This window comes from Zootoca vivipara, chromosome 9, assembly GCF_963506605.1.
Source record: "Zootoca vivipara chromosome 9, rZooViv1.1, whole genome shotgun sequence".
Taxonomy (NCBI): Eukaryota; Metazoa; Chordata; class Lepidosauria; order Squamata; family Lacertidae; genus Zootoca; species Zootoca vivipara.
This window is the reverse complement of record NC_083284.1, coordinates 21,891,467-21,907,122: the sequence shown is the minus strand read 5'-3', so window position 1 is coordinate 21,907,122 and position 15,656 is coordinate 21,891,467. Positions and strand designations below refer to the sequence as shown.

General features: G+C 44.8%; 1 protein-coding gene across 4 annotated transcripts in view; it reads left to right on the top strand.

The window, feature by feature from the left end:
- Positions 1–17: 17 nt before the first annotated feature.
- The window catches only part of LOC118084406 (sodium/hydrogen exchanger 9B2), a 22,009-nt gene continuing 6,370 nt past the window's right edge, over positions 18–15,656 (top strand). For 2 of the 4 annotated variants that reach the window (XM_035113890.2, XM_060278478.1), the window contains exons 1-11: positions 18–2,398; positions 3,843–3,942; positions 5,632–5,812; positions 5,923–6,093; positions 7,553–7,695; positions 8,720–8,847; positions 9,830–10,005; positions 10,574–10,680; positions 10,882–11,031; positions 13,098–13,206; positions 15,481–15,617. In XM_035113890.2, the coding sequence (XP_034969781.2) occupies positions 3,853–3,942; positions 5,632–5,812; positions 5,923–6,093; positions 7,553–7,695; positions 8,720–8,847; positions 9,830–10,005; positions 10,574–10,680; positions 10,882–11,031; positions 13,098–13,206; positions 15,481–15,617 (1,392 nt within the window). In that variant the 5' untranslated portion in view covers positions 18–2,398; positions 3,843–3,852. The remainder of the gene's footprint in view (positions 2,399–3,842; positions 3,943–5,631; positions 5,813–5,922; positions 6,094–7,552; positions 7,696–8,719; positions 8,848–9,829; positions 10,006–10,573; positions 10,681–10,881; positions 11,032–13,097; positions 13,207–15,480; positions 15,618–15,656) is intronic. The other 2 variants (XM_035113891.2, XM_060278479.1) reach the window with 2 other exon arrangements.

The window sequence follows — 15,656 nt, the reverse complement described above, 5'->3', positions numbered from 1 at the left end:
CGATAGTCCGTCCGAATGCTCCGGCCCATGGCCAGAAAACGTTGCCAACGCCTGCTCTATACCTTTAAAGCATATTATTTCTCAAAGAATTCTGGGTACTGTAGTTTACTCCCTCACCGTGACAATTCTCAACAATCCTGAACAAACTACAGTGCCCAGAATTCTTTAAGGGATGAATGTGCTTCAAATATGTTTTAAGGGTATAGTGTGTACACTGCTGGCTGGTAGCCAATGCTACTCTCATTCTCCGTGAATTTGTCTTAACCCGCCTCCCTTTTAAAAATCAATTTAGTGGCGACCACTGCATCCTGCGGCAGACTGTTTAACTTTTCTTGTCATGTTTGCTTTCTACTTGCAATAAATGCTTTAAGTGCCTCTTTTAAATAGTGTTTCCTGAGCCCCCAGTGTGACATGATGCAGTTAATGCTATCAATTAGTACATTCTGAGAGCGAAAGAGAGAGAAGGAAAACAAAATTCATTTAGCACCAGAGAGCAGCCTTGCTTGAAAGTACATCCTGGGCAGTCTCCAAAAACACAGGAACTGCATCTCTCTTGGCTTGGAATAGGCCAAAAAAGGACCTTCTTGAGAGGCACAAAGCAGAATTAGATACCCGAGTTCTGAGACAGTATAAGGATAGCAACTTCAAAGAGCCATCTGCGGAGATGTTATCAAATGCCCTCCGTTAGCGTTTCTCTCTCTCTCTCGCAGAAACGGGGGAATTGCTATAGGCCTGGAGAGCGTGATGGCAGCTTTAAGAGAAAGGCCACCTTTAATTGGCGTGCACGTGCACCCTTAGTGGAATAGGCCGCTGGGATCCTGACCCTCACGGTGCGGCATTCGCAGACCAGGCCTTGGGCTGCCCTCTGCCAGCCAGCCGGTTGCTTCCTGGGAACAGCTGCCCGCTTCCCTTTTATCTGCCTGCGCTTTCCAAGGTGCGGGGTATCTTCCGTCGCGCTGCCACTTTGTCTTTGCTATTACTGTACATCCGATCCCTGCAAGAGGAGCTTGGCAGCCCGCTTCCTCCAAATGGGAAAAAGGGAGGGCCCCTTATTAAGGCGGGCGCGACCTGCGTTGGAGGGAGGCTTGGCAAAGGATGGAACCCGGGCGGAATAGGCGTCTCCAAGCCGGCTCTGCCCGCGCGTCTTGCTGCAGCGTTTTGAACGGCCTGGCGAACTCGCCTTCTCGGCCCCCACCGCTAGTAGCGGCAGAAAGCCGGTAGCCTGCGGATCAGCAGCCACCCTCGTCGCCTTGCTGCAATCTCTAGAAGGCCTGAGGCTCTTCATTTCCTAGGTAGGGACGATTATTCCGCGCGTCCTCCTCTTTCAATCCCCCAGGAGCTGAACTGGAAGCAGGTCTGTGCGCAAAGGTGCGCGCGCCGCGGAACCGGCCGACTTACCGGTATCTCCCACGATTCTATTCTATTCTATTTACAGAACCGCTAAAACATAGAAAAAGTGATCATTTAAACCTTGATCAAAATAAAACCGTCTGCATATATGTGACGAAACCGAGGCAAAGAAAGCTGTCCATCAGACGCATGGTATTAGCGGCAATCTAGGCGTGAGGACGCCATTCTCTCCGCTAAGAGGAAGGGGAGGGAGCATCTGTCGACCAGATTTCCCTGCGCGGGGGAAGGGCGTGTGCGCTCAGATGCGCCACCTTACATTATCTTTTGAGTTGTTGTTGTTTACGTAGGCAGGGGATTGGCACTTCCAGGCGTGCCATCCTCCCTTGGCAACGCTAAGAATCAGTTGCTTTGACTTGTTGGAAAAAGCAATCATTTCGTGTCTGTCTAGTTGCAGAAAGCAGAACTCTAGAGAGTTGGCAGTGACCAGGCCAGCTTGGCATTCTTGAGAATGAGCACATGCTCTTCTTGTCGCTTGGCAGGCACTGGCCCCCATCAGTCTTTTTTGCCTCCTGGACAGTGGTGGCCCAGGACGTTTTGCCCTCCAGGGTGGCGCACGAAATGACGCACTAACCTACTTCAGATGTGCCAAATACCCACAGCCAATCACCCGATTTTGGCACCTGAGGCAGAAAAGCCAGCAAGCCTCTCCTCCCTTGCTGCTCTTCCACAACTCTCCAGCCAGCTGTCTATCTCAGCCACCTTCCTTTGTCTAATGAAAGGACCAGCATTGCTCCTGAAACCTTGCAGCAGTTGTATGCCTCAAGGGTGGAATGGTCACCTACTTGGATGCATATATGGTGGCAAAGAAAGTCATTTTCAATTTTGTAATGTATTCCCAGGGCTGACAATTAGAAGCTCCTAGACTGACCACACTGCCAGTATTTTGCAGGAGAGAGTAAGAAGACCATACCAGAAAATTTAGGACACGTTCCAGCTTGTCAGTATCCTTCTTGAACTGTGGTGCCCAGAACCGGACACAGTACTCCAGGTGAGGTCTGGCCAGAGCAGAATACAGTGGTAATATTACTTCCCTTGATCTAGATGCTATACTCCTATTGATGCAGCCCAGAATTGCATTGGCTTTTTTAGCTGCTACATCACACTGTTGACTCATGTCAAGTTTGTGGTCATGTCAAGTTTGATGTGCAAAGCCAATTCATTCTGACGTCAGCCAGGCCATATTTTCACTGCATACTCACGCTCCTGCCTGCCTGTGATTGCTTGTTTCATACTGAGTGACCCCCAGCCACTCACAGTTCATCAGGCAGTTAAATACAGAATGCATGCATGTGGCTGGTCAACACTGCACTGGTACACCCTTAGAGACCCTGAGTCAACCAAGGTTTACTCAGAGTAGACCCATTAAAATTAATCAACCTTACTTAGTCATGCTCATTCATCTCAGTGGGTGTACCCTGAGTAACACATAGCTGCTTATCACCCCAATTTCAAATAATCCAGTTGTGTAAACTGACAGTTTGGGCTATGGTGTGGGTTCAGATACTCACCATCAGGGCATCTGAATGCCATAAGCCCACATAGGAGGCCTGCTAGGGTCAACCTAGACTTTACTTGCACAGCTAGCAATGACACGAGTATTTTTTTAAATTTAATACTAGATGCAGGGAAGGGGGCAATTCTAACCAGGATGGCAGCACGCATTTACCAGTAATCCTTTCCAGGCATGATCCTGATAAATTAAAAAAATCCCCCTGCTTAGAACAACAATTAACCTGGGTGGGGGAGCTGCCATTGAATTATGGGCATATGAAATATAATTTAGAAAGCCCTCGGTCTTCATTACTTTATAGCTTTTGGTGCTTAGAAAAGCTTCTTTTTGCCTACTGAAAGAGCATTAGTGTACTGGGAGTGTGTAGTCCTTGCACAACTTTGAAAGGTCTTACTAATTGGGGTTTATTGCTGCTTGCTTTTGTATTTGTATGTCACTGTTTTTTCCGATGAAGTGACTCAAAAAAATTCCAAATACAAAACTGGCGACACGCTTCCTGGCTCAGATTGAATAGTTTGGTGTATGCCTTTCCCTGTGATCAGTATTGGGGGCAACCTGTCCCCCCTCCAGATGATTTTGGACTCCAGTTCCCTTCAGCCCCAGCCAGCCAGCAGGACCAATGGTTAGGGGTGGTGGAGATATAGTCTAGCAACATCTGGAAGACCACAGGTTCACCAATCCTGGTTTAGTGCAGACAACCACTGATGAAGTTCAAGCAAGAAAGGGCAGTTTTCTTTCCTTCCTTCCTTCCTTCCTTCCTTCCTTCCTTCCTTCCTTCTTTCTTTCATTTAAAAAGATGAATAGCAGAAAGTCATAATGCTGACCAAGAAAAATCTGGAACTGGTAGGATTTATTACACCTGAAAGTTCTGTTTGTTGATTGATAGGCAACTTTACTTTTTGTTGTTGTTGTTGTTGCATAGGTTGGTCAAAATGCCAGAGGACCTGGTGGCAGAGAGTGAGGAAACACTACCTGCTGCAAATGCAAGCTCAGATGTTATTCCCATGCATCTAGTAGCTCAGGTACTGCTGGTTCAGATCTTTTACAACTATGGATGACCTGAATAGAAGAACGTAAGAAGAAGAGCCTGCTGGATAGGGAGGGTGGCCCACCTGATCCACCATCCTGTTCTCACAGTAGCCAGCCAGGTGTCTATGGGAACCTTGAAAGCAGGACCCGAGTACAACAGCACACTCCCCACTTGTGATTCCCAACAACTGGCATTTGGAGACTTGCTACCTCTGGCAGCGGAGGCAAAACATAGATATTGTGGCTAGAAGCCATTGATAGACTTCTCGCCCATCAGTTTGTTTAATTCTCTTTTGAAGCCATCCAAGTTGGTGGCAATCACTACACCCTGCGGTTGTGAATTCCATAGTTTAAGTAATGTGCTATGTGAATAAACACTTAATTTGGCTGTCCTGAATCTTCAAACATCCTGCTTCATTGGACGTCTGCAAATTCTCAACTTGCTGTACCAGAGGCACAGCGAGATCCCTGTCTTTTCAGTCCTGGGGTCGTCTTCTCTGCCCAGTTGTGTTCTCGCTAAGGGGCAGGCTCTAGGTTATGTTATTCATGCTTATTAAAAATCATACTTAAGCAAGCCACTTTTATTTTGAAGAAAAATCTGCCATGCAGGAACATGGCCGTTAGCTCAGTTGGTTAGAGCAGTGTTTCCCAACCAGTGTACCTCCAGATGTTTTGGGACTACAACTCCCATCATCCCTAGCTAGCAAGACCAGTGGTCAGGAATGATGGGAGTTGTAGTCCCAAAACATCTGGAGGCACACGGGTTGGGAAACACTGGGTTAGAGCGTGATGCTGATAACGCCAAGGTCGCCGGTTTGATCCCCATATGGGCCAGCTGCATATTCCTGCATTGCAGAGGGTTGTACTAGATCAGGCATCTCCAACCTGCAGCCTTCCAGATCTTTTGGCCTACAATTCCCATGATCCCTAGCTAACAGGACCAGTGGTCAGGGATGGTGGGAACTGTAGTCCAAAACATCTGGAGGACCGAAAGTTGGGAATGCCTATACTAAGTGACCCTTGGGGTCCCTTCCAACTCACACCTGATCTAGATGGGGTCCTGCTGAAAATTCCTCCGCTGACACTCAAGAACCTCTGACTGAGATGGGAGTTGGCCCAGATAACCTCCAAGATCCCCTTCAGCTCTAAAATTCTGAGTCTTCTTCAGAGAAATGCACAGCCCACCCTAAATGCATTTACAGTGGAACCTCGGTTTATGAACACCTCGGTTTACAAATTTTCGGTTTACGAACGCCACAGACCCATCTGGAACGGATTAATTCACTTTCCATTACTTTCAATGGGAAAGTTCACTTCAGTTTATGAACACTTCAGTTTATGAACAGACTTCCGGAACCAATTACACCCATGCTTCGGGTTAAGTACGCTTCAGGTTGAGTACTCCGCGGACCCGTCTGGAACGGATTAATCCACTTTCCATTACTTTCAATGAGAAAGTTCCCTTCAGTTTATGAATGCTTCAGTTTATGAGCAGACTTCTGGAACCAATTGTGTTCATAAACCGAGGTACCACTGTACTCAGAAGTAAGCCCCATCAATTTCAGCAGTGCTAGCTTCCTTGTAAATATGACGAGGACTCCAGCCTTGGCGATTTGGTGCTTCGGTGGAAGTCTGCAGATTATGGTTGTTATCGTTGATAACATTTCCTCGTTTTAATTCAGGAAGCCAGTATTTTGGACTCCAAAGCTGTTGACGGTCATACGCAAACTGAAGAGACTGCTCTGCTGAAGAGCTGTGGGCATCAAACTCAAGAGCCTGTGGTTGAGTCAAAGACATCAGGGAAACTGAGGCGAATATGTGCCTGTCCTCCACAAGGCATAATTGCCAGAATCGTGACAAATGGTATGTAAAAAGAAAAGGAAGAGGCAGGAATGTGTGAAGTTATTTTAGTTACATATTCACAAATGCTAAGAAATATATTCATGCCTCTCCAACTTTATTTCTTCTTCCAGTGGCAGCTGTGGTGCTGGTCTGGGCTGTGGCCTGGTCCATTACAGGCCACGAGTGCCTTCCTGGTGGGAATCTCTTCGGAATTTTGTTCCTCTTCTTTTCCGCTGTAATTGGTGGAAAATTTATGGGCATCATTAAACTTCCCGGTCTGCCTCCATTCCCTCCGCTTCTTGGTAAGTTGTCATGAGCCTGCCATCATTTTGCTTTTACAAAAATTTGATTTGTAAACGGCCTCGGTCCAGTATACCTGAAGGAGTGTCTCCACCTCCATCGCTCTGCCCGGACACTGAGGTCCAGCACTGAGGGCCTTCTGGCGGTTCCCTTGCTACGAGAAGCCAAGTTACAGGGAACCAGGCAGAGGGCCTTCTCGGTAGTGGCACCCACCCTGTGGAATGCCCTCCCACCAGAGGTCAAAGAGTACAACAACTACCAGACCTTTAGATGGCATCTCAAGGCAGCCCTGTTTAGGGAAGCTTTTAATGTTTGATTTCTGTATTTCAATGTTTTGTTGGAAGCCGCCCAGAGTGGCTGGGGGAACCCGGCCAGATGGGCGGGGTATAAATAAGAAATTATTATTATGATGATTATTATTCTTTCTGGAGATGACAGGGAGGTTTATCTGCAGTCAGATTATGTAACCTGTTGGTGTTAAGTTTAATTGTTAGATTAATCAACTGTAGCTTTAACTGATTAATTAGAGAGGAACAGTTTTATTTGGTGATGGCAAATTTTAATTGCTTGGGCATGGGTGGGTTTTTTTCTTGGTGGGGGGGTAGACTAAATTATTCCTGGAGAACTTCTTTAATATGGAGTTAAAAAGAAAGGAAATGGTCTTCTGTAAAAATTAATAAGCAAAAATAATTGACAGAATCTCAAGAAGCCATTTGCACTGTTAAATTGAATTGATTAATCAGCTAAAGGGCAAGTGATTACTCACTTAAAGATCAGCTCTAATCAGTTGACAAACTTGATGTGAATCCATTCTGTTAACAGTGCAGGTATCCTCTAGGGCCGGCTACTTAAAACTTTCACAGAGATTTTCTTGGTGCTGAAGAAACTCTTAGAGTGGGGAGGTACTATTTTTAGTTCAATTGAAGCATGTTGTTTAATTTTTTTTAATCTCTGCAGCATCTTGAGAAGGTAGGTAGATTCTATCAGGTTATGGTCCTATGAGTGAGTGACTTGGTAGTTCTACACATATGCTAACTTTCCCAATCTACAGAATGTCAACTTTAAGTTCCATTGAGAATGTGACTTTTTCAGATCAGGTACAGTCTCTTTTTGCTTAACCTGTCCCATAGGATTGTTGTGAAGCTAATAGGGGAGAACCTGTTGTATGCCTAAACTGAGTTCCTAAAAGGAAGGCTGGAATACAAATATGAAAAATTATATGCTGGGAAGCATATTTGACTCAATGCCAGGAGTATGGAAATGGGATTTTCCATTAGATGTTCAAATTCAGGAATTTGCCTTGATCTACCCCCTGTGTAACCACTGGCTCATCTTCTACCTCTTGAGCTTTTGGTACAGGCTGTGTTTCTGTGAGGACAGAATGCTTTAACTTGTGAAGGCATCTAATTTTATTCAGAATTTTTTCAGGCAGTGTGTTTTCCCGTTCTCTGTTCCTTTTAGGAATGCTGCTTGTTGGATTTCTCCTCAGAAATCTCCCACTGATCAGTAACATAGTCCGGATCAACGTGAAATGGGCAGTTGCGCTGAAAAATATCGCCCTCTCCATTATCTTGGCTCGTGCTGGCCTTGGCCTTGACCCAAAGGTAGAGCATTAAATGGTACTGTTGAATATCTCTTACTGACGTTTAGTTGGAATCTCCTTTCTTGTAACTTGAATCCATTGGTTCAGGTCATAGCCTCCAGAGCAGGAGAAAACAAGCTTGCTTCATCTTCCATGTGATAGCCCTTTAGATATTTGAAGATGGCTGTTATATCTCCTCTCAGTCTCCGCTTTACCAGGCTAAACATATCAGATTCCCTAAACCGTTCCTCATAAGGCTTGGTTTAAGGTTAAGTTCTTGTAAATTTTGCATGAGGAAAACATCTGCTCTACACAGGGAAGCCTGTTATCCCCATGGAGAACTGATTGCTCAGTTCGTGGCCTTTTTGAACCTGTAACTCATTTCAATCTATTTCTAAGCCATGTTCAGATGTCAGAATTTAAGAAACTATGAGTTGTGTTTGGATGTAAGAATGAGGCACTCTCTCACACATCCCTCACCTGTCCTCTTCTGGTGTGGTTGTGAGGCAGAAATCAGGAGCTTCTGTTTTTGATTAACCACAGTTCAACATCTTGTTCAAATCTTGGATTATGGTTAGTCTTAACAATGGTTTGTCGCAACAAACCAGCTTCATGAACTGTGGCGTGAAGTTGGCTTGTTTCAGTCACAGTTTGTCCAGGTTTGGACGACACAGCCAGCAGTGGTTAATATCAAATGAAGGCTTCTGCACTTCTTGTGGCTGTGTCACATAAGCTCACTGTGGCTCCATGGTTTAGCATGGCTCCCGGACAAGGTCATTGTAAGCTCAGCTCACAGGGGGAAGTACTCTTCCCCATCATCAATTCCAACTCCACATGCTCGCTTGATAATATCCTGATCTCTTCTCTCTATCCCTGTTTGCTCTTGTAGTAAGAACCTCTGATGACCCCAGAAAGAGATGAACTTCACATTCTTTACCTCCAAGCACCCTTCTTCTGTCCTATATTATGAAAGCTGAGCAGAGCAAAACTCAATGGTGTTTCTTCTGTGCTGACACTGCTGATGTGTTAATATGCTTGTCTTTCAGGCTCTGAAAAAACTGAAGGCTGTCTGCTTAAGATTAAGCGTGGGGCCCTGCATAGTGGAAGCATGCGCTGCAGCTGTCTTGTCTCACTTTCTCATGCACCTGCCTTGGCAGTGGGGATTTATGTTAGGGTGAGCAGATTTTCCGAGCTTAGAAATGATGTGTTTCTTTTTCTTGAACCAAAACTACCTTCCCTCTTATGGAGCGAATGTGTGGTCCCTGGAGCTGAATTGCCCAGGGGCTAAAGGCAGATCGTGGTTGTTGTTTTTTTAATAAAGAGCTAAAGGCTACCAAGAGGGAATGAGCTGAAAGGAACCCGCTCAGCAGCTGATTGCAAGAGATAGGGGAGGGAGATAAGAGAGCTAACTCCCTTCCCGGCCCCTCCCGGCCCCTTGCCTAGGCCTCAATTGTTTTCTGCAGAGGGAGACATATGACTGGCTGATTAGATTATCTGTCTGGAAACTGTAGAAATGGGTCCATTTCCTTTCCTATAGAAGAAGCTGCAAAACTGTGAGTTGAACCCCATAAAACAGGATTATTTCCCCTTTGCAAGGAAACTCAGCAACTTTGAGCTGATCCTAAAAAATGGAGCTTTCCCCCTTTGCAAAAAAGATGCACAACTCTGAGCTGACCCCCCCCCCCATGGGGCTTTTCCCATTTGCAAAAAAAGCTGCACAACTTTGAGCTGATCCTTAAAAAATATATGGAGCTTTCCCCCTTTGCAAAAGAAGCTTCCTCAAATATTTAATGGGGGGGGGCAAAGGCACCTAGGCCTCTAGGAGTTGGCTGCTATGCCTAGGACAATTCAAGAAAGCAAAATATTTTTTTTCTTGTTTTCCTCCTCTAAAAATTAGGTGCATCCTATGGAGCGAAAAATACGGTAGTTGGTATCCATGCTCTCTTCTAACAATTATAGGAAACATAGACAGCTGCATTAGGCTGAGACCGTGTACACATTATTGGCTTGAAACGCAGCTAGGTCATTCTCTCAATTTGGATGGAAGCGAGTTTGTGTGAAAACGCATTGAAAATCAGTATTGTGTTTCATAAGAGGAAGTGGAGGAAATGTGCCCACAAACGGGCATGAAGGGTTGATTGTGTGTTTTTGTTCAGATTTGTTTTAGGCGCTGTGTCCCCTGCTGTGGTTGTCCCCTCGATGCTGATTTTACAAGCGGGAGGCTATGGTGTTGACAAGGGCGTCCCGACCTTGCTCATGGCTGCTGGGAGCTTTGATGACATCCTGGCTATCACGGGCTTCAATACCTGCTTAGGGATGGCCTTCTCCTCAGGTATCCTGGCTACTTCATAGAATCGATGAGCATCTCTGAATATGCCTTTCTTATTGATGCGATCGTTTGCTACATACAGACGACAAATTGCATGGAATAAAAAAACCCACAATGCACCCCACTTGCAATCTGAAGTGACACTCATCTTTGCTTGTGAAACCTGGTGCTTTAGGGTGGAAGCTGGTAGGAGGCTGATTCTGTTGCCATAAGGCTGGAGTGGGCAACCTATTTTTGAGTCTGGCCTGGAGTAAAAAAGTGGATGCAATGAATCCTTTCCTCTTTCTTCCACTCCCCTCCTTTCTCCTCTTTCCTCCCCCTTACTAACACCTCCCTTTCCACCTTCCCCTCCTTGCTACCTGCTTGAAATGTGGTTGAGGGCAACAGATTGCCCACTCCTGCCATAAATAATTAAATTAGAATGCCTGTGGCTTCCTTCCTTCCTTTCTCCCATAGTCCTACCTTTTGCATAAAACTAATCACCACTTTGGATACTTCCTCTGGTAGTTCCTTTGCAAGGAGATTGTTCAGAAATCCATTTGAGCAGCCTTCTCCTGCTTTGTCAAAACAGGCTCCATCCTTGAAAATATCTTCCGTGGTGTGCTGGAAGTTGCTGTCGGTGTAGTAGCTGGTGGCCTTTTGGGAGTTTTCGTTTGCTACTTCCCTAGCAAGGATCAGGTAAAGAGGGAAATATTTTGGAGACTCTCAGTTTTGGAGCATGAGAAGCAGGGAATGGTTAAAAAGAACTCTCCATGCTTTAGCTGAAAATAATTAAAAGTGATGTAAAATAATAATAATAATAATAATAATAATAATAATAATAATAATATAGATTTTTCACTCATGCAGATCTATCCATTTTTTATCTCCTGATCCTAGGCATCCCTTGTATGGAAGAGAGTATTCTTTGTGGTGGGTCTATCTGTGTTTGCTGTTTTTGGCAGCATGTATTTTGGCTTCCCTGGATCCGGTGGGCTCTGCACAATTGTCTTGGCATTTCTGGCTGGTATGGTGTGGTCTGATGATAAGGTGAGCGTTCAGTTAACACACTGTCCAAAAATCACACTGATTCCGAAATATGAGAGTTGTGAATAGGGTTACCAGACTCAATAGAGGACAGGATTTCTGTGTCTTTAATTGCCCTGCTCTCTTTTGATTCTGGAAACCTTAAAGAGAAACCAGCAAACCCTTTGTTTAATTTCCAAGCAAAGGGTCTGCTGGTTTCTCTTTTAAGGTTTCCAGGCTCAAAAGAGGGCAGGGCAATTAAAGACACAGAAGTCCTGTTCTCTATTGAGTCTGGCAACCCTAGTTGTGAAATAGATCTAATGCCATTAAGATTTCCTTATAGTAGCTGGTTATTATTAACTTAGGCACTGGAAACCATTGTCCTGGCCAGCAAAGGAGATTCTTGCGTGAAGGTGGGCTTCTACTCTTGATGCAGATGCAGATCCCATTGAACTGACTGGGTCTGTCTTCCAATGAGAATGGGAATGTGCATCTCTGTCCCACTATTTGTTGCAAATGTCTAGAGCAAGATCAGGGCCAGTAAATCCTAGAGGCTGAAAGTCTGGGAAATAGACAGTTACAAGCAGGGGCTGCAGCAAAAAGTTGCAATAGGAAATGCAGCAGCTCAGGGTGGTACTTTTGCTAACCTTGGGGTTGCCCGGAGGTTGCAGCTGGTGCTGTTTTCTGGCTACATAAAGCAGTGGCCTCTAAACTTTGGAAATAGAGGGATTGGTATGTTGGAACAAGCTGCTGAACAAATAGGCTTAAAAACCATCACACCAAAAAATATGTCAATTCAGCCAGCATTCATTCTAAAAGGTGTGTCTTGCATAATCTAAGTTGTCTTATCAAGTCAGGCCTGCGTTTAAAAACAAGCCTGGTAGCCCTTGGCAACCAGGAATTCCACACAGGTGAGAGTACAAGCAAAGGAGAAAGAGAACTTGCTGCCTGCAAAATGTTTTCCAGCCTGTTTTTTTTTTTTGCCCATAAGACAAGCGCCTCTTATAAGTAAAAACCAGGAAATTATTTATTTATCTTTTTAATAAAATGTATGCACCACTTGATTGCAAAAAAAATCCCCAAAACCCTCAAAGTGGTTTACAAAAAAGTTAAAACAATAAAATGAAGAAACTTAGAACCATACTTTAAACCAGGGGTCGGCCACAAGCAGCCCATGGGGGTCATTTAACCTGCCCATGGTCCCCCTGCGCCCGCCCGGGGATCCTCACTGCCCACTTGGTCAATTCCCGTGTGCACCTTCTGCAACGCTGGCTGGCTTTCCATTGGCTGCAGGAAGTTCCTGCAGCCAATGGGAAGCTGTGCACATGCACTCCGGCCCACAGCAGCGTCTGCGGGACCATGAACCGGCCCAAGACATGCCAACCCCTGCTTTAGGTAAAGGTAAAGAGACCCCTGACCATTAGGTCCAGTCATGACTGACTCTGGGGTTGTGGCGCTCATCTCACATTATTGGCCGAGGGAGCCAGCATACAGCTTCCAGGTCATGTGGCCAGCATGACAAAGCCGCTTCTGGCGAACCAGAGCAGCACACGGAAACGCCGTTTACCTTCCCGCTTGGAAACCTATTTATCTACTTGCACTTTGACGTGCTTTCAAACTGCTAGGTTGGCAGGAGCAGGGACCAAGCAATGGAAGTTCACCCCGTCGCGGGGATTCGAACCACCGACCTGATCGGCAAGCCCTAGGCTCAGTGGTTTAACCCACAGCGCCACCCGCGTCCAACCCCTGCTTTAAACCATACTAAAAACAGATTACAATTGCCTCAACTTTCTAAGCATCTGGCTTGTCTGAAGAGGAATCTTTTTAGCAGGTGCAAATAAACATTTTTGCAGGCAACTTTCAGGAGCTGGGTAGCCTAGTTATCAGAATAGTTCTTCCAGGACATATTTGAAAGTCAATTAATACTGTTTTATGAATAAAAATATAATCAAACGTGCACTGTTTGAACAACTTTTAAAATTCATGCTTGATATGATTATTGAAGGGGTAAGTTTACATGTGTCTCCAGCCCTCCCAGTCCAATACTAGTGTGGGAAGCAATGCTGCCTGTCTTTGCTCTCCCCCTGCAGAGGAAAGTTGAAGAAATTGTTGCGGTTGCCTGGCAAATCTTTGAACCCTTCCTGTTTGGTTTAATTGGAGCTGAAATATCTATTTCATCTCTCAGACTTGAAACAGTTGGTAAGTCTCCTCAACCGCGGCTAGACTTCTGCTAGCCCAAAGATGGAAAAATGCTGAAATACTGTACCATTGAAAGAACATTGGCAGGAAAAACTGTTGGAGTATGCTGAAATGGCCAAATTAACTGAAAGACTAAGGACGATAGAGATTTTTTTAAAAAAAGATTGGGAACCATTTATGAGGTACTTACAGAAGCAATGTGAATAAATGGACTCCCTAGCAGGGTTTGAGTAAATACTTACAACATATAAAGTAAATAAAGGTATAATTAAGGATGTAATATGAAGCAATAATACAAGTAGCAGGGAAAGCCAATATGCTAACAACCAGAAGAGGAAGTTGAGGGAAGTCTGAGGAGGGAGGGAATATTGGGGAATTGTTCTTTATTTTCTATGTCACATGCTATGTTTTTATTACTGTTATAAAATTGTAAAATCTAATTAAAATATTTTTAAAAAAGAAACAGTTGGTAAGACTCCTAAAGAAAGCAGTGACATTCTGTGAGCTAGCTAGCACACCTTTTGAGGGGCATTATTATTATTATTATTATTATTATTATTATTATTATTATTAGAATTTATATACCACCCTATACCTGGAGGTCTCAGGGTGGTTCACAGAGTCCTTCTTCCAAAGCTAGGGAAATCTGAAATTTTTCATAAGAAAATGTGAAAAGTCTTACGTTATTATGTTGTTGTAACCTTTATATATAGGGACCCAGGTGGTGCTGTGGGTTAAACCACAGAGTCTAGGGCTTGCTGATCAGAAGGTCGGCGGTTTGAATCCCTGCGACGGGGTGAGCTCCCATTGCTCGGTCCCAGCTCCTGCCAACCTAGCAGTTCGAAAGCATGTCAAAGTGCAAGTAGATAAATAGGGACCGCTCCGGTGGGAAGGTAAACGGCGTTTTCGTGCGCTGCTCTGGTTCGCCAGAAGCGGCTTAGTCATGCTGGCCACATGACCCGGAAGCTGTCTGCGGACAAACGCCGGCTCCCTCGGCCTATAGAGTAAGATGAGCGCCGCAACCCCAGAGTCGTACACGACTGGACCTGATGGTCAGGGGCCCCTTTACCTTTACCTTTAACCTTTATATCTGCCCTGGTACAATGATGGGCAAGATGGTTTAAAATTGATTTCAATGCAGGCGTGTGCACACACACAAAAAACCCCATAATCTCAAAATGCACACAACCCAGCAGCTTTTAATCCCCTGGTGATGGTTTGGGATTCCAGGGTGTTTGTTGCAGTTTTGTTCTTTCTGGCAGGGAATGGGGCAATGAAGCGAGCTCCTTTCACCTGTTCCTTCTCTATCACCTGGGTGGAGTAATGATCTTCTTTCCTAAGTCCAGTTTGTCGGTGGCAGTTATTGCCATATTATAGTTGGGAAACTGAGGTTGGGAGAGACCAACTCCCGAACAGGTCATCCAATGAGTTTATAGCAGGTGGAAGATTCAAACTGGGGACTTCCCGATTCATAGCCACTATCTGACACCAGCGGTTGCCAGCTTTGAAGTTGAACTCACTTGCTTCTGACTTCACAGCTCCTAGCAACTAATAATGTCCTAACCAAATCAGTTACAGTATATTCCTGCGTATAAGACTACTTTTTAACCCAGGAAAATATTCTCAAAAGTCGGGGGTCGTCTTATACGCCGGGTCGTATCTCTTATACATCGAGTATATCCCAAACTCTATATTTTGACTGGAAAAGTTGGGAGTCGTCTTATACACCCAGTCGTCTTATACGCCGGAATATACTTACGGCAGTGTTTCAATAATTGTTTTAAGTAAAATATAAATTTGGGCCTAGGGTTCTCAGGATATTCAGTCTTGTTTTGCTCTGCATTGCAAAACGGCTTCATCTTGTTTCCGTGTTTGTCTTGTCTGATCTGGAAGCGACCTACAGCCTTCAATCACTGCACACAGATTTCCCTTTTCTGTTTTCTTATGAAGATGAAATCTGGCAGAGGTTGTATGGGATGAAAATGCATCAGTTTGACTCTGTTAGGTTATTAATTAGCTACCATGAACAAACACATCTACCTTGAGTTCTCATTTTGAAGGTAGACAGGATGCCAACAGATGAGTAAAAATAGTGTTGCTGTTGGCAGCTGTGTTTCCAAAAAACAGTTGCAAAGGGTTTCTAGCTGTTGCTGGTCCATCTGAATAATATCTGCCTGTCTCTATTGACCCATGCCTTTGGTTGTTCTTACTAATAAGATGAAGGCCAGGCCTGTTATTCCAAGAGGACCAATGAGTCATATTTCTCTGTTGCAGGGCTTTGTGTGGCTACACTGGGCGTTGCACTGATAGTCCGAATTGTGACAACATTCCTGTTGGTGTGTTGTGCCGGCTTTGACCTCAAGGAGAAAATATTTATTTCACTGGCATGGATCCCCAAAGCAACCATCCAGGTGCAGTATGCAGTAACAGACCTATATGTTCTACAAACA